This window comes from Clinocottus analis, unplaced genomic scaffold, assembly GCF_023055335.1.
Source record: "Clinocottus analis isolate CAN_PGR_092001 unplaced genomic scaffold, fCliAna1.0.p SCAF_22, whole genome shotgun sequence".
NCBI classification, from domain to species: domain Eukaryota; kingdom Metazoa; phylum Chordata; class Actinopteri; order Perciformes; family Cottidae; genus Clinocottus; species Clinocottus analis.
In genome coordinates, this window is record NW_027175954.1 from 9,213,302 (window position 1) to 9,231,555 (window position 18,254).

The 18,254-nt window shown below is 42.2% G+C and overlaps 3 protein-coding genes across 6 annotated transcripts; 1 reads left to right on the top strand and 2 right to left on the bottom strand.

The window, feature by feature from the left end:
* Positions 1-874: 874 nt before the first annotated feature.
* Positions 875-4,628, bottom strand: exosc9 (exosome component 9). The gene is made up of 12 exons (XM_068589071.1): positions 4,488-4,628; positions 4,288-4,382; positions 3,825-3,944; positions 3,572-3,674; positions 3,342-3,479; positions 2,985-3,067; positions 2,529-2,661; positions 2,246-2,334; positions 1,984-2,130; positions 1,692-1,873; positions 1,355-1,433; positions 875-1,261 (listed from the first exon to the last, which is right to left on the bottom strand). Exons 1-12 carry the CDS (start codon positions 4,551-4,553, stop codon positions 1,198-1,200), a joined length of 1,299 nt encoding a protein of 432 aa, XP_068445172.1. The 5' UTR covers positions 4,554-4,628; the 3' UTR covers positions 875-1,197.
* A 665-nt stretch (positions 4,629-5,293) lies between these two features.
* On the top strand, positions 5,294-14,226 carry clgn (calmegin). Of its 3 annotated transcripts, none has more exons than XM_068588599.1 (15): positions 5,294-5,507; positions 8,212-8,475; positions 8,602-8,675; positions 8,847-8,905; positions 9,249-9,390; positions 9,472-9,553; positions 9,828-10,020; positions 10,196-10,385; positions 10,504-10,617; positions 10,710-10,866; positions 11,103-11,318; positions 11,477-11,593; positions 11,709-11,862; positions 11,981-12,144; positions 12,801-14,226. In XM_068588599.1, the coding sequence occupies exons 2-15, from the start codon at positions 8,212-8,214 to the stop codon at positions 12,873-12,875; spliced, it is 2,001 nt and encodes a 666-aa protein (XP_068444700.1). In that variant the 5' UTR covers positions 5,294-5,507; the 3' UTR covers positions 12,876-14,226. The 3 variants fall into 3 exon arrangements, with proteins under 3 accessions (XP_068444700.1, XP_068444702.1, XP_068444701.1); XM_068588601.1 differs by having other exon boundaries at positions 11,987-12,144; XM_068588600.1 differs by lacking the exon at positions 5,294-5,507 and adding an exon at positions 5,828-5,975.
* Positions 14,227-15,270: 1,044 nt separating this feature from the next.
* Positions 15,271-18,254, bottom strand: scoca (short coiled-coil protein a). 2 transcript variants are annotated; one of them, XM_068588603.1, is made up of 4 exons: positions 18,094-18,254; positions 16,832-16,903; positions 16,646-16,726; positions 15,271-16,120 (listed from the first exon to the last, which is right to left on the bottom strand). In XM_068588603.1, exons 2-4 carry the CDS (start codon positions 16,848-16,850, stop codon positions 15,978-15,980), a joined length of 243 nt encoding a protein of 80 aa, XP_068444704.1. In that variant the 5' UTR covers positions 16,851-16,903; positions 18,094-18,254; the 3' UTR covers positions 15,271-15,977. The 2 variants fall into 2 exon arrangements, with proteins under 2 accessions (XP_068444704.1, XP_068444705.1); XM_068588604.1 differs by having other exon boundaries at positions 18,098-18,233.

Here is an 18,254-nt window from a genome sequence, read left to right on the forward strand (position 1 = left end):
AAAAAAAACATGTTGTCAGTCTATAAGTTATTGTCCGACAAGCCAAAGCACAGACCAATTAGGGTCCTTTGAGGAGCAATTGGCAAATTCAGGCATGACTGAAGTGTATGCGAGACGACAGAGACACGACTGATTGTTCTAAAACAACAATGGCGGCTCCTAAAGAGTTTACTGTAGATTCAGCAATATCATCACAACGCGTTTCCCGATATACAGAACACAATGCACCTATCTCTGTCATTGCCTCACTAAATACTGTACTCTTGCTTTTGTTTTCTAATTTCGGAGGTGAAAATATGCTACGAATGGCATACCATTTCACTCAGTGATTTAAAGATTATTGTTTTTATTTAGTTTTAACTGTAATTTAGTTTCTACAGTGTCAATTGTTTTATTATTGTGATTACTGGAAGCATTCTGGACCATATTACACATGTCATCTCCAATAAGATCACCACTCTACCACCTCTCTGGTTTACATTGGGATACAACTGGCCACAATGCAAGGTTGGGTGTTTGTTTCTATATTCATATCCTCCAATTGTGGTTTCTCAAGATCGCTGGTAGCAAGTTTGACTTTATTGTGATGTTGCGGACCATTGCATGAAGAAACTCTGTTCCGTCTAACGTTCTGTTCGAAATTCTGTTTTCTACAACAACCAAACATGGGGCACACACAAATTTGGTTGTAGGTGCCATGATTTTATATGTATGTGTGAATCCAGTGATCTCGGTAGGACCTGACTTTTCTACTACAATTTCTTACAATATTTCCTGTCTGAAAAAAACATTCCAAATTCCAATGACAAATCAAAAACCATACAGCAAAAGGCTAAAAATCCACAAAACAAGTGTTTATATTTATCTTTTTATTTTGATATACAATAAACTCCGCAGAACACTTTACAATCTTTGCACCTCCGAGGGTGGCTGAAAATACTCATTTAATTCTGCTTCCCAAAATCCTTTCATTGTAAACCAAAAAAAATCTATACATTTGTAAGCACAATGTTTCTAAATTGATTTAAACGGGTGCAAACAGGAAGTAGGCTTCATGTTCTCCAAGTAAAAATCCAACACTGTATTTGACCCCAATCCTGACCCATGGTCTTTAAGAGAGAATGGGGGTCTTCTTTATGAGGAGGTGCTGCAGTGTCTGTCAATGCTGTGGATAAGCAGATCTCTGCAAACCTTCTTTCATTTCTTCTGTCTTTTCTTTGATGCTGCTGCCCCCTTCTGGTGGGAACTACTCCCTGTTTTTCTAGGAGCAAGGAAAAGGATGTAAATAAATAATAACAAAAAATGCATACCTCCTCAGTTGCTATGCATAGAAAAAATCAACAGGTTTACTCACTTAAGAGTTTTGTCTTGCATCTCTGGATGAAGTATAACCACATCTTCCTCTTCACTGTCAGATATATTAACCACATCTCCTGCAAGTCAAAACAAATGTTAAAAACACTCGCAGGAAAATAATTGATATTACTTCAGCTTAAATATCTTTTGGCACGTCAGCATGCTTGTTTGACATCCGATTCCATCCTGTTGCATCACTTTCTCTATCAAACTTATTCTATGTTTGGTAATTTAACAAACTCATTTAAACTTTTCCTGTACTTCTTTGGAAACAGAAATCCTGCTAACCCATTTAACTTTTATGTGACATTAAGATTGTTTATTAGTTGACGGACCTTCTGCGCTCGCCTCCTTTTGATGCTGTTCCTCTTCCATCTTTGTAACCGTTTCCTCCTGTTCTTCACCGCTGTCACATTCTTCTGCTTCCTCTTCATCATCCTCCTCCAGTCCCCAGGTGTTCTGCAGCCCCTGCCCTATCTGACCGACACCTGGGACAGGTACCATGAGGGAAGGCACCCTTGTAAGTATGGTTAAGGAGCCTGCGTGGGGATAACATGGCAAAGTGACGGATGCAAAAGGTAGACATTCTGGGCAGTGCTATTGTTATTCAAGGTGAGTTCAGGATACTTCTGAGGTGGAGCATCGGCTTTCTGGACAATGTCATTGGCTCTCTCCCTCACATCCGTCATCTCCACTGAGGTCTCGTTCATTTTCAGTGCTGTGATTCGCTCCTGTGGCAGAGATTCCGCAAAACCACACCTACCGCCATCCTTCCTGGAAAATGTAAAAAATGCAGAGTTCACGTATATCTTCGAAAAGGTAACAAGGTAAAACAGCGGTCAAAAATTTCTGCAATGAGGACATGCGGCTGTGTGATGTCACTGCTCACCTTGCTTTCTTGTCGTTCTCCAGGGCTTTGTTGAGGAGCTCTGTGATTTCAGACACTTTAACGCTGGCTATTTTACTGCATCTCATAACCTTTACCAGCACACACAAAATATATTGGGGTTAACTTTTTTTGTATTTTTCTCATATAAATAGGTTGGTTTTATTTTTAGAGAGCAGCTCCCCCACAAGCATGAGTGTTTGTGACATTATTTTTTAGGAAACAAGTGATCTTCATGACAACAAAACCAAAATCAACAGTGTAATATTATCAAGACTCGCTTTACCTGCTCTTTAAGCAACATGATGCCCCCGCTCGACTGAATGGAGCAGATTTCTCTATGTTTGTTCATGGCGATCATCAGCAAACCGTCCATCACCCGCTCCTCCCGCTCACAGGGGTCAACCAGCAGATAGGTTCTGCAGGAACGGAAGAAACTTGATGATGTTCATCCAATGACTGGCAAACTTTAGTCTATGTGATACTTTTAATACAATAATCATTGTTTTATACACTTGAATGGTAGTTTATAAAGTAAACTCTGAATTGCCATGCAATACTACAGTCCTGCAGTAAGTCTTTATGAAGCTTTGACTATTTAGTTTTCATTTAAACTGTATGATTAGGTTGGAGGAGGTAGTTTAGATTGAATATTGTACAAAAGCACCTCTCAAATAAAAGTGTTAACTCAGTACTTTGCACAGAAAAGGATTCTGTCTTGTAGTCAAACATGATGCCTTACCCTTGTTGGAAGAAGGAGAAGCTGACACTGATGGGCATGTGGTAGATACTCAGAGGAATAGGGTCTCTTTCCTCTGGACTATACTAAGGGAGCAGAGGAATAAAAACTAAATTACAACCAAAAAGTATGAATTCTGTTTTGACATGAACAATGTGAACAATGTGTTTTGTTTTGACAACAAAAAGATGGATTGACACTGACATAAAGCAGTAAAAAACAAGTAAAACATGGAAGTGGGCACATTATATCATCAAAGAAATTTAAACAACAGAGCAGTTTGGTGTTTGTAGCTTCAGGCTTTCCCCAGTAGAGTCAGTGATGCGGAGACAACACCTGCTGTTTTTGTTGCCGACTCACCACTGTGACTTCATCGCCCTGGATGCCGACATCGGGACGTCTAAAGTGGCACAGAGCGGTGATGGCAGCGATGCTGGCAGCATCCATCAGGTTCCCATCGTGATTCAACATGTGAACGTCCACTCTGATTTGCCACACCTAAACAAAACACACACCATCACACACTGCTTCTTTACTCTTCTTTTACATTTGTGTGCGTGTGCATGTGTGTGTGTGTGTGTTTGTTTCACCTTTTCTCCAGACACCACACACAGGGACTCAGTATCAATGCACTTGGAGTTCCTCAAGCATCTCTCCAGCTGTCTATTTAATTTCACTGACAACTCAGACTGTCTGGAGAGAGGAAACAACCCACAGATGATTTACAGTCTCTGCACTGCATATATAATACAATATGGGGCCAATGAACAAGAGGGAATATGTGACATCTGTCATAATGTTTATGTAGAAAAGTATATGAAGATAATCTCCTTTATTTCTCACCTGCCTTGTTCAAATGCTGGCGAGGCCATGGGCGACAGCTCAATGTTGAAGAACATGATTCCCTCGTTTGGTCGACTTTCTTTGGGAGTCACCAGCTCACATGACACCTGGGCCATGACCCTGAAGAGCGCAGCACATTGATGCTCCATTATCACACAAATATAACTTCATGGTCTTTTTGAACTAAACTAAATGCATAGGATTGTGGGTGCATGACATTAGCAAGTGCTCACTTCAATATTGCACAATATCAGTGCCTCGAAGACAAGCTTTGTTCATCACATCACTTAATTTTTAACGAGTTAAAATTGAATCTGATAGAATGGTGGAAAAAAAAAGAAAAACGTAATCAGAAACAGAACACTGACACACTGTACATGAAGCTGTCCAACCGTAAACAATGCAAGATTTATGAGGAGGTAAAACAATCAAAAACTTGACATATATCTGGCTTAAGCTTCACCTGGTTTTACCCAGATCCACAAAGCAGCACCCATAGTCGGTCCCAAATGTGATCTTCATCTTTCTGTAGTCGTACGTCTGTCGTCCATCCAGACGCTGCAGAGAGACAACAGGTGAAACTTGAACGAAGGACTTGTGAGATGTTGGGCATGGATAGACAATAAAGCCCCCAAAAGCACCAAACTCACGAAACCAGCTCACCTTTTTCTCTTCGATCGCTTTGAGCAGGAAATCCCGCTCACAGTTAGACAGCGGTGTGTCCTTCATCCTCACGGTTATTGAGCGACTGCAGACAGATCAAAGAAATTGTGTTCACAACAGCACTACCACTGATCCGACACGCGTGTGGCTACCATAGAAATGTTCTGAACTATACCCCGGAAGTGGATACTGCATGCCATAGGAGAGGTTGTGGAAAATCATTTTATTTATTTGACTAGTTCGGAATGATTTTGAAATTGCAATTATGTTTGCGTAGTGTTTTTTTTTATTGATATCGAGATCTTTGTTAGCAGTATATGCACAAGGACAGTTCTTAGTACAAAGTAAGCTTTTACTTTGAAAGGCAGCTGCGAAGCGGAAGTGTTCATAGTGTGAACTCGTTGTTTTGGGGCTTTTAAAATTGTAAATATTTAGACCAAGTACCTCGCTCGAATTTGAGACTTAATTTGATATATGACGAGTATTATATTTGCTCGCTCTTGTATGATATCAACATAATGAATCTGTTGACAAAGAAAAACTACATTTCAAAACTACTCTACAACTAAATCATGCTCCGGAAAACGTAAATAAATATGTTGTTTAAATGATTTGGAAACTATTCTAGTCGTTTCAGTTGCAAACATCATGTATTCAAAAAACGTATCTCATGCAAAAGAATTGCAATACTGGAGAGAAATTATCAGCAGCCCCGGTAACGCTGTCATCTCGGCTATTTGTTTGTGCAAGTGAAGGCAGCATTCGCGCTCTCTAACCTGCGCAATGTGCGCATGCGTCATTAGCACTCGCTCGCTCTAGTCAACCGTGCACCGTTATCCGGGGCCGAGCTGTCATCTACGTCCCATCCTTTCCCAGCCGAGTACCGTGTATTTTATAGCGGTACACTGCGGGGCCTCGGTGATCCTCTCGGCACAAGAAACGTCCCCCAGTGCGTTTGTTTCCCAAAGCGGAAAAAAAGCTTTCATCAAGACATCTCCGCAATTGACAAGAAGGCGCAAGGTTTGTTTGTGTGCGCTCATTCATTCTCTCCATCGCTCCCTGTGCGACATTACTACTGATTCAGCAAGCTAACCGTCGCTGTCCACTCTTTAAGTCTCACACGACTTTAAAATGCACGTTTTTGTGTTTGCGTTTTTACCTCCAGTAGTGCCTGTTTCATGAGCATAAGCCCATTTGGTTTACCAGCTAAGCTCGTGTTGTGCTAACGTTCGCTGTTCGTGACGTCCGCGAGCCCCGCGTAGCATCGCGAGCTAGCGGAGCAGGTGTTGCAGCCACAGCCGTTTATCTAAAAGAGTTTGGATATGTATTGCGGTGGTCGGTGAGCGGCAGCCATGTTGGCTCCTCGTGACCTCTTCTGTGCTCGTCCTACATCTGTTAAGTCAAAAGCTTTTTTTGTTTGTTTGTGATGCTCAAATCAAGCCTTGCTGGCGATAATTGACCGTGACCCGGAGGCAGATGTAATAGCTGGTGGGTTACGTTAGAAAGAATGGTTTATTTTAGTCTATGGCTTCGTTATATGTGTCATATTACCATTTTACTCATTTGCAACAGGATCCTTTTAACATTTTTTTTTAAAAGATCAATATTGTGATTGACGTCCTACTGCTCCCCAAAATGTTTATACTCTGAATGGTTTGGCTGTGTTGTGTGCCTTAAGATGATTTCTCCAAAATAGTGTATACTGCTGCTGTATACTTGTATTGTTGATTTCTGTTCCTCTGCATTGTGGACTTCTGTCTGGAAATTTTTACCATCACTTGATTGGTTTCTTACACGCCAAAGAACAGCTGAAAATCAGCCGACCCTCTCACATTAGAAACACATAGAAATTGACATTGAGTGATGTGTATTGTCCTTTTTATAAATGAATGCAATTCAATTAAGTTGAGGAATGGCTTGTTTGGGATTTTTACAGCATTTACTGTGTAGTCCTGTCTGCTTTGTCAGCAAGCAAGTCCAAGCTGTGATATATTTCATGAGGAAATAGGCTAAAAATTTGACAAAATTGGAATGAGAGGAATATTTTATCTAAAACTAATGCACCGACGTAACCTTTTATGCCTCCAATGAGTTGGCACCATTGGCTGAGTTCACTTTTCCTGACATTTGATAGACTCGTCATGGAGAACAAAAAGCGTGTATGATGCAGTCAAGGGTACGCCTCAAACAGTTTATTTATCGTTGGGGTGGAAATAATCTGCACTCTGTAAAAACAAGGGCCATATTTGTTTAGTATTAGTATAAGTAAATTACCCTTTTTATTGTAAAGCAGCTGTACCTTCATCAAAGTAGGGTGCCTCTTCGGAAGTTAGTTCTTTTATTGACACAAATAAAAGTCATTAGTTAGAATAGAGGACTGTGGCTCAGTGGTTAGCAATCAGAGGAACGGTTGTTCGAGCCCCATGTCGATGTGTCCTTGAGGAAGACACCCCAAATCGCTCACCATTGCTGTGTCTACAGTGTATAAATGCAAGTCGCTTTGGATAAAAGTGTCGGCTAAATGTAATATAATAGAAAGACCAAGAACTGTCTAACTACTTAGTTTTGACTCCCAATGTCACTGGTTGAGAACCACCTTTTGACTCATTCTAGTTGATGTCAAGAAGCCAGATTATTGAGGGCTCTCAGTGATCCGCTGCCAAATGCGATTGCCTCATGTATTCAATATTAGGATTCTGTGCGTCAAGTACAGCTCATGAAGTGTTCCTACTTCTGTTCAAGGCCACTCTATGTTTATTTTAACAACCGCAACAAGCTTCTGATTTTTAAAACATCTACATGTTTTGCATATTTTTGTATCAGAAACATAGGATGTGGCCAAGATTTCTTACAAACCGTTGCATTGCTTGCATAAAGACCAAAGAAGCAAATAATTGAGCAACATTTGGGTGCTTTTCAAGATGAGATATTTGAAACTGTGCTTTAGGTCTATCATCTCTTCCTTATGTTTATCCTTTTGATCCCCCTGCACCTTGTTACCTAATAGAAAAACAGCAGAGTGGTAATTACAGTTGATTAAGAATCAAGGGAAGCGTGCTGCTGTGCTGTCTGCAGAGATACTTTTCAATTCTTGTGGCTCTCAAGAAGAGTGAGCAGGTGTGGCCTGATCAATAGGTCATTAAAGCCGCTGTTTGGTGTAACAAATGTCTGAATTGAACCAGTATTCAGCAGGTAGGGTTTATAATGCATTTAAGGACATACAGAAAGTGTTTAATTCAATGCATGTAATGTCACAAATTAGGACTAGCAAGGGTTTTTGGCAAAGAGGACCTACTTGTACAATATATCCAAAGAGGCTTGTACGGTACAGATATTATTGGCATCTGCTTAGAGGGAGTCCGTCTTCATGACTTATCTGGTGGGAATGCGTTGCAAAGGTTTTGTGGGGGAAAATGTGAGTTAAAGATGTGATCTGAGGACACAGGCCCAACATCAAGTAACACTGTTCTCATGTAATCACAATCTCTTTTTGTTTTTTCTCTCACCCTCTTATGTTTTCGTCCTTTAACACACTTGTGATCTCTATTTATATCATTGATCCCCCCCATACATGCATACACCCCATTGCTCTCCATAAATAACATCTCACACCTGCCCCTTCTCTCCATCCCTCATCCTCCCTCTCCATGCCCTCCTTACTCTGCTCATCTCTCACACCCTTATCGCACACTCTGCTCCTGCTATCTCTCCCCTGCCCCCACAGATGAAGTTGGAAAGGGGTTGGATGTGGCGTGCGCTGCTCCTGTCCTTGCTGGCTTTGGCAGCTGTGGCGACCCAGGAAAAGCCATTTGAGGTTGATATTTCAGACATCGATGAAGATATGGGGTTGGACGAGGAGGAATTACAGGTTCTGACGGCAGATGAGGAAGAGGAGGAGGAGGCGACAGTGATGGATGAAGAACACTCAGATGAGACAGACGGCCCAGCAAGCGAGAAGGCTGGAGTTGATGCAAATGTCTCCTTTCAGGTCAGAAATGTGTCATAGGTTAAGTAAAGGTCATTTGTGAATGGTTTTCTTTACAGTTGCAAAGTTTCGGATTAGGTTAAACATGGCCTGGAGATTAACTTCTAATTGATGTTGTTGGTTCTACAGGTAACATACAAGACTCCTGTCCCTACTGGAGACGTCTACTTTGCAGAGACGTTTGATGATGGCTCACTGGAAAGGTATAGCCTTACAAATTAACCTCCAAAGGCTGCTTAAAATACAGCATTAATGTTTCATTTATGCTAAGATAAATGAGCCTCTAACCAGGGATAATCTTACACAATCAGTGGTTGTAGTGTGTTCACATTTTCTTGTGAGAGCTGTGAGTGTTGTGATGTTGATCTCCATAGTTGGCAGCTGTCAAAGACAGTGAAGGGGGATGCAGATGAGGACATCGCCAAATATGACGGTTTGTTCCTTTTTTTCTTTTCTCCCCGCCCTCTTGGCTTATCTAGATGTGTGCGTCGGAGAGCTTGTACTGAGACACAACTTGTTGTTTTAATCTGTACCTCGCACAGACTCACTTTTCACATGTGTGACGTAAATAACAATATTTACATGGGTCCCATTTTTCTTTGGGCCACCAATACTACTGGTTAACACTTTCCAACGGCATTGCTGTGATACGGGGTCCAATGCCTCAGTTAGTGACACTTAACCGCACTTTTATGTCGACAGCACTGAAGCTGTCTTGTACAGAGACTCTGTGACAGCGCCATGACGATACATGTTGACTCTCTCTCTGGCTTTAGGGAAGTGGGCTGTGGAGCAGCTGAAGGAGAACAAAGTTCCCGGAGATCTGGGTCTGGTGCTCAAGTCCCGGGCCAAACACCACGCCATCGCCGCAATGTTGAACAAACCCTTTGTCTTTCAGGATGAAACTCTGGTCGTACAGTGAGTACACACACACACTCACACGTGAAAACAATAATGTGACCGGTCTTGTTAAGTTGTTTTGTTGTGTTCTGGTTGCAGGTATGAGGTGAATTTCCAGGATGGCATTGATTGTGGGGGAGCATACATCAAACTGCTTTCAGACACTGGCAATCACAATCTGGTTGGTAAACATACTGTCATTCTATCTCGCTCTATTTATGTGTAATGTTTTAATGTAAGCGGGCCATTTGATGTGCATGTCTATCTTCAGCATCTTACACTGAAGCAAATACTTAAGACACCCTTTGTTAATATTGGGGGCAATCCAAAACCTTCCGAGCATTCCTCCTCTGTCTTGTGTACATGTGGTAGAACCAGCTAAATGTTTTCCAGCTTCAAACTAAAAAGGCTTACTTTATTTACTCTTTAAAATAAACTTTTTTTCTTCACTTTAGGAGCAATTCCATGACCGTACACCGTACACGCTCATGTTTGGACCAGATAAGTGTGGAGAGGACTACAAGCTGCACTTCATCTTCCGCCACCAGAATCCTCTGAACAAAGACACGGAGGAGAAGCATGCCAAGAGGGCAGATGTTGACCTCAAGAAGTTCTACACTGACAAGAAGACTCACCTCTACACTCTGGGTACAGAGACAAATCGGATGGAGAATATATGCTTTTATATCTGTCTGAAATGTGTCTTTCATATGTAATGGATAACATGCAACAATTAATTCTGAATACATATCTGTGCTTTTTATAAAATGTACATTTCTCATTTTGCTCAGATGTTCATTCAGCATGTTTCCTCCTGTGTTAGTCCTGAACCCAGACAACAGCTACGAGATGTTCATAGACCAGTCCAGTGTGAGCCGCGGCAACCTACTGCATGACGTGGTGCCTCCAGTCAACCCACCCAAAGAGATAGATGACCCGCATGACTCTAAGCCAGAAGACTGGGATGAGAGGGCCAAGATTCCTGACCCTGAAGCCGCCAAGCCCGATGACTGGTGATTACAACCCACACGCTAGTAGACAGTACAGATTGTGTTGCAGATTGGGCATGTTTAAATGGTAAGGCCTCCGTGACCGAGTGATCAATAACAAACAAGGCCGTGTATGTCTCAGGGATGAAGAGGCACCAGCAAAGATTGAAGACCCCGACGCTTTGAAGCCAGAGGGCTGGTTGGACGACGAATTAGAGTTTGTCTCCGACCCGAGCGCTGAGAAACCTGAAGACTGGTAAATGAGCATGTTCACCAAGCAAAGCCAGCAGCCACAATGACGTAATGGGAAGAAAACGATCAAGCCTGACGGCTGTGCTCTGTGTGCAGGGACGAGGAGATGGATGGAGAGTGGGAAGCCCCGCAGATCCCTAACCCAGTCTGTGAGACGGCCCCCGGCTGTGGGGTGTGGAAGCGTCCCCAGATCAACAACCCTCAGTACAAGGGCAAGTGGAAAGCCCCTCTGGTGGACAATCCCAACTATCAGGTAACTATATCTGTATCTAAACCAGGTGTTTTGGGCTTATTGGAGTCGTATTTTATTTATCTTTTATTAACTGTTCCTAACTTTTTTTATTAAAGCGCAAATAATGAAACGCACACAACAGCAGCTCACTCTCTGTATTACTAGTAACACCTCTAACCTGTCCTGTTGGAGATGCTCTCTGTTTGTGCACCAGCTGAAGCCATCATAATTGTTTTCCTCTACATTCTTCTCACCAGGGAGTCTGGAAGCCGCGTAAGATCAATAACCCGGATTATTTTGAGGACCTGCAGCCGTTCAGGATGGTGCCTTTCAAGGCTGTGGGCTTGGAGCTGTGGTCCATGACCTCAGATATCTACTTTGACAACTTCATTATTACCTCTCACAAGGAGGTGGCCGACCGCTGGGCCGCCGACAGCTGGGGGCTGAAGAAGCTGGTGGCCAGCGCTAACGAGGTCAGTGTGAAGTTTTGTAAGGGCAAAAGGACCATAGAGCAGCCGCCTCACAGACATTTACATTGTCACTTTGTGCATATCATTTATGAAGAGAGCGGTTCACAAGGGCTCACTATTTTGCTCTTGCTCTCTGGTCCCTTGTCTTTCGCTCCTCAAAGCCGGGGATCTTTGCTCAGCTGATGATTGCGGCAGAGGAACGACCGTGGCTCTGGGTGATTTACATACTGACAGTTGGCCTGCCTGTTGGACTGGGTGTGCTCTTCTGCTGGCCAAAGGTACTGTGAACCTCATGAGTCATATATTAGTCATGTTTCTGATCATCAATTCATGCGAGGCATTCCAGCAAACTCCTCTAAACCAGACTGTGATCCAATCTCCTGTTTGTCACAGAAATCCGACGACGATTACGTCTACAAGAAGGTGGATCCTCCCCAGGCTGATGTAGAGGTAGAGGAAGAGGAGGAAGAGGAGGAAGAGGATGAGGAGGCGGCACGAGATGAGGAAGACAAAGCAGCTAAGGCTGCAGAATGTGCTCCAGCTGCAGGTGCGAGGGTCAAGCACAGGACACACACACACTTATGTTGTTGCTATATTGATCAGAGTATTGGTCTTTTGCCGCTTCATTGTTCTGGAGTCGTCACTGTTACTCTCTCTTTCAAAAGCAACAGAAGGGGCTGAGGAGGGCCATGTCGATGCCGGAGGTGACAATCTCGAGGTGGATGATGACGATGAAGAGGAGGAGGATGAAGAAGAGGAGGAAAAAGACGAAGAAGAAGAAGAGGAAGAAGAGGAGAGCAAAGTTCCTGAGAGAACATTAGAAGAGGAGGTTAGTGTCATTGTGAGAACCATGAACTGATGATGTTGGTAGAGATCTGGAGGTTTATGCACACTCTTGGAATCAATACTTGAAAAAAGAGCCCACCTACTTTCCCTTTTATTTTGATTTTCGAGATATCTGATGGGGACCCCTTCTTATAATTCTCATTAACCGGACTCATGACCTTGAATACATGTTGCTGTTTGGTGTACCGATACCGGCCAGAAAGCACCTCATGGACCTATAAATGCCACTTTGTTTTATCACATGCTCACACGCACGGCCTCTTGTGGGCTGCAGACGACACAGTGAACAGGACCATTCACTCACCTCCCTCCTGTTTATACTAGCTCATGTGTCAGACACGGTGTCCTTGTGTGAAATGTGCACGGACAGTCTGGCTGCTCGTGTTTTCATTTTTGCAGTGATTACATTTTCAAGAGTGATCATGTATTTCATTCCACTCGGCATTTGGAAGGTCTTCATTTAATCTAATCAATTTAATTTGACTCGATGCAAAGTCTAGACACCCTGTAACAGAGGGCTAACTCCACACTTGTTAACTTTTCGGTTATGCGACAAATGCAAGAGGGATGTTTTATGCTGCGTTCATTAAATTTGCCTTTTTTCTTTCTTTATCTTTTACTCCAATTGTGGCATCGCAGCCGAAGAAGATAGGAGACATCGCTGAAGAGAGCCACAAACAAGCTGTGAGAAAGAGGAGGGTACGGAAAGACTGAAGAGGTGAACCCCACGCATCCTGTCACCTTTCTTCCCCCAATGCGGAGGAGGTGGAAGGGCCGCCTCAAGCTGCTGCTCCACCCTCTCTGAGCGGAGCGGCATATATTTCCTCCAAACCACCTGGTAGCCTGCGGTCACCCCGGCTGCCCCATCTCTCGGCTACACCCATCACAGGGCCGCAGTCTCCCAAACCACACCCTGCATCCCTCACCTTGTGTAGTCTCTCGCTCCTTGCCTGCTCATCGAACGATCAGATGAATCAATCCTCTGGAGATTCTGTGCATTTTAGATGTTTTTCTTCCTCCATCCTGAGCTTCTCCGCTTTCTTCATCATTCCTCTCTTCTCTAAGCCGTTGCTGTCAAAAATGCCTGTCTGCCTGAAAAGGCCCACCCCACTTACACCACTGTTCCTGTTCACCCCGTCTCTGCTGTCACTCTTCGCTCTGAATATATGCCGTCGTTGTCCGTCTCCTCTGAGAATGATGGCAGCAGGCGGTCTGCGCTGCTGCCGGCTCCAGTTGTTCAAACCATTTTACAGCATATCATAGGGGCGACGTCTCAGAAGTTAGACTTTATCGTTGTGTCCTTTTTGTTTTAAAGAACATGTTCAAGGACACAGTTTGGCAAACTTCCTTCCTTGTTTAAAGAACAAACTGGGAGGAGAGGACGCCAGGCTGCTAGGAAAGGCTGTTTGTGATGTCATTGCAGATTCGGGACATTTCAGCTGATTAATCGCCTCAGTTTAGGTTTAAAGGTTTACCTCTATGAAAATGGTTCTGTTTAGATTTTAGATAGTTTGTTTGTAAGGAGCATCAGTTACTTTCTTTTTTTCATCGCAATTGAAAAATAGAGGATTATCACAGACGACCCTATTTATTGATTTTGTTAAAGATTTGTGTTATCCTGGTAAGAATAAAGATTTAATATTGCAGTGTTTGGAATGACTTGAGGCAGTTTTCTTAAATATGATATGCCACTGATGTGCTTATTCTGAATCTAGATCTATTTCAAAGGTCTAGGTCTAGGTCACTGAATGCCTTGGCCATCCGTTGTCAATAAGACGAAATTGGTGGGTTTCTGCAGCAAACCGCTAGATATTAAACCTGCGAAAACATGTCTCATTCAGTCAGTACACAGCAGCGCTTTCCCAGAATATCTAGACTAGCTGGAGTTCAGAACCAAGATTATTGCCTGGAAAAAACATTGATAATTTATTTGTTTTATATAATTGTCTCAAGCTTTTGTAGTTCATGTTCATGCCAGATTCTGGCAGAAATCCCTGTTTACATTTGTTTGCAAATTGTACATTGCTCTTGAAAATAAAACTATTTAATACAACAAAAAATCGAAAATGTTCTGTTGCTCTTATGAAAGTTAATGTAGGATTGGTGAGTTTACAAAAGACCCAGAGAAAGGAGTGATCTTAGGTTTTTATTAAAACAAATCAAAAAACTGTTTAAATGCCAAGGTGCAGGTTGTCTACACACAAGACAGTTGGTACCAGGTTGTGTAGGTTGGGCATATTCAGCATGCCAGAAAGAAATTAAAGACATACTGTACAACTGTTAAAAATATCTAAATAACCTCAATAAATTACAGCATATACAGTGTGTTTAGCTTCCCATAATATTAGTAAGTCCACCCCTTTCAAACAGCACCCCACTCACTTGATGTTTACACATTAATTACTTTCACGATATTATTTAACTGGATACTTAAATTTAAAAAAGGAGAATACATGACTATCTCTTTCCACCCTCAGTCTGTTATCTGATGCAGCAGTAGTTTTGGACACACCCTCCACTCTTCTGTGCACTAAGGACATCAGCACATTTTACAGTCAAACTTCTAGCAGGTGGTGTACTTCAGGCCTGGCTGAATGGATCAATAGCACTCAAGGCCTCTTTACTGCTTGCAGTTAAGGGGAAAGCATCCCTTTCTTCCCTCCTTGTTCATCTGGCTTATCTAGTCCACACCCCCCCACACACAAAATATAATAATGCAGGGTTTGTCTCTGAATCAGCCTGGCATGACCATTTCCTTTGTCTCTCTTACATATCAGTCTAGGCCACAACACTCATTTATGACAACTGAAAGGGTTACAAATATTTGTTTTAAGTGCAAAACAAAAAGTGTATAATTGTTATTTAAAACCACTTGCAATAAAACGTTGATGTTAAGATTTACACTTTTATGAAGTCTACATGACTTTTAGTTTCTGTGCTTTTACTTACATTGTTGCTGAGCTCTCAGTTGTACCTATATGCATCTAGTATCCACCTCCTATTGTTAAAACGTTCTCAGTAGCTTTATGCAGCCTGTAATTGAGGGATTATTGATTTAATGACATTAGATATACTAGACTTTAAAATTAAAATAAAAAAAACTCATACATGCAATCCAAATACATTTTATTCTCAGTAATACTGTTCAGTTTGCCTGCTTTAAACGGCAGAATACAGTCATGTTTCCTATTAACATCCAAGACCTACCGAAAAACTCAGATCCAGCTGATGTAGAAAATATTTTACAAAAAGAAACAACATAAACCAGTGTTGAAATTAGCGTCATGGTCAACCGGTATTTGTAATGTTTGGTTTGTTTTTACCCACTTAAAGATCAGTTTGAGACAGAAACACCATCAGAAAGTTGGCGTGGTGATGGCGGGCGGGGGAAAGGGGGGGGAAATCACAGAAAACCTGAATCGTCCACAAACACAAAACCAAGCAGGTAAAGCAGAACTAAGAATTATTTTACAAATACTACTTTGACAGAGAGTATTAAGAAACTCAAGGTACAAATTACCCTTCACCACTTTATATACATTGTCTGGTTATGTTTTTAGTGTGGAGAGGGAGCTGCTGCAAAACAGACCTGGGTTGAACTAACATTAAATGTATCTATTTCTGAGTCAGTGGGACATGTGACAAAGTCAGTTTATATTTTTGATAATTAAATAGTTAGTTTTGACTCAGGTAAGTCAGCAAGAAGGGTTACAAAAACCCAGGTCTACTGAGAAAACAAACCCCTCTCCATGTCTCAGTGGTGGGTTTCTTCTCCCGGCTGCTGGCCGGGGACTTTGTTTTTTTTCTGAGGGTACCTCACTTCCGTTTGCTCTTGGTGTCGGTGGTCTGAAAGACGCTGGAGGCCGACATGAGGTTCTCAATGTACTGCCCGAGGACTTGGTTTTCAGATTTTAACTTTAGGTTTTCCTCTTTGACTGCGTCAACCCGCGCTGACAGGTCTGGAACAAAGACAAAGTCCATGGTCTACTTAGCTTAAGTGTTAGGTTCTTACAGTCCACAGCTGTACAGGATAACGTGTATTTTATAACATGCATAACAACACTGCTATTTAGCCTAATTAACCTGTTTTCACCATCAAGTTATTGTATGTAACTCATAGTTATCGTATTCAACAACTGAATTCTCTCACTTGAATTAATCTTACAAATTGATTTTTTTTTTTTAAATAATTTTCATTTTTGCATGGTGTGATTGAATGTGGAAAAGAGATGGGGGCAGAGTGTAAGAGAAGTAGATTGAGTGCATTAGCACAGGATTATTTCACAACAGCACAATGACTGATATGAGGAACAACAGCGAGAAAAGAGCAACAGTGCAGCAAGAACCATCCAACTCCGTGCTTAGAAGAGCATTAAAGAGAAAACATCGAAGAAAAGGAAATTCCAAGAATGTTTGGGTCTTATCTGATCTGGTTTGTATTAGAGTGAGACAAGGATGTGCTCAGATAAAGTTGTGTGTGTTACCTTCTAGCGTGTGCTGAAGTTCCAAAACTTGATTTATTAACCTTGTCTTCTCCTCCATCTCCACCTGGTTCTCCATGTCTCCTGCAATAGATACAAATGCTGACGCTATTAACATGCACTTGAAATATTTTTATAATATTTTGACATGATCAGACATAATAGTGTTTCACAAAGTTGCAGACATACCGTCTATATCGCAGTTCATGATGAAAAGCTCGTTCTCCTGTTTAGTATACAGGGCTGCAGATCCACTGTCCACTGTAAAAAAATTTTAAAAAAAAACAAGGACACCTTAAGAGGATGTTCTAGCATGACGATTATTTCAAATGCTGGCAGAGATTCCTGACATTATCTACTCCTCTGTTCATATGAATAACACATAACATAACCATAGGAAACTGTTTCGTCAAGACGGTAAAAGGAACAGAGTGTGCTCACATTCTTCATATACAGTGAAACGTTGCTTTTATTGTGTGAAATAGCACCCTTTTAATGTTTCACGACGGTAAAAGGAACAGAGTGTGCTCACATTCATCATATACATTGAAACGTTGCTTTTATTGTGTGAAATAGCACCCTTTTAATGTTTCAATTTGTGATTTTATGAAGGTCTATTGTTTTACTATATTGGCAAAGGGTTTTTAGACGCTAAGAAATTAAGTTGAGGCACGCGATCCCTGACTGCTGAGGGAGATGGGAGCTGACGCCGCACCCAGGGATGTGTGAGATGTTGATGAGGATGATGATGATGATGCATGCTGGCTACAGTCCGTTATTGACTACTGCAGCCACAAATAACGCCGAATATACAATGGTTCGTTCGTGGGGGAAAAAAAAAACGTTACACAGCACATCACATCTCTCGTTAACGGGCAGTCGCACAGTTAGCTGAGCGGTTTCGTTAAACCCACTACTTTATTCTGGCCTTGCCTTCGTTCATCATTTCGTCCTCGCCGTTAATATGTCTATTGTTGGTCCTTCAATAGCTCGGCACAGCCCGAAAACGCGCGGACATCATCAAGGAATGTCCGAACACGTTGTGACATTTAGTCACGGGAAAAAACGGACGTGTCCGATAATGGAAGCGCGGGCGTTTACTAGCTATATGTAGTTAGCTAAGCTAACTGGTGTCAGCGATGTGACTAGCTAAACAAACGCAGATGCTACTTCAACACCAGATACGGTACAAGGTCGGTTACTCCCCAGACCCAACCAAAATGAAATCGTCTGATATTTAAAAGCGACTCTTTGATAAATATATTTCACAAACGGGCATCAGCCAGAGTTCCGTTAAGCTAACTAACTAACCGTTAATGTTACGAGCTAACTGCTGCCGCTAGCTAGCTTTAAACGGGTATGAAAAGGTGACCTGTGATTTAGCTCTTTCCATTTTCTTTGACACAAAACCCCGAACTAACTAACTGGCACATGTCGGCGTTTAGACTTACCTACAGCGAGAAATGTGTTCTCCGTTTAGCGGAGTGACCCTGTAAACAGACTATGGGGCGGCGATGATGAGGAGGAGGATGATGATGATGAGAATAATGATGATGGCGACGTCACCGTGTGTGCGTGTCCACACCGACCGACAGAAGGGAGGGAGGGCAAC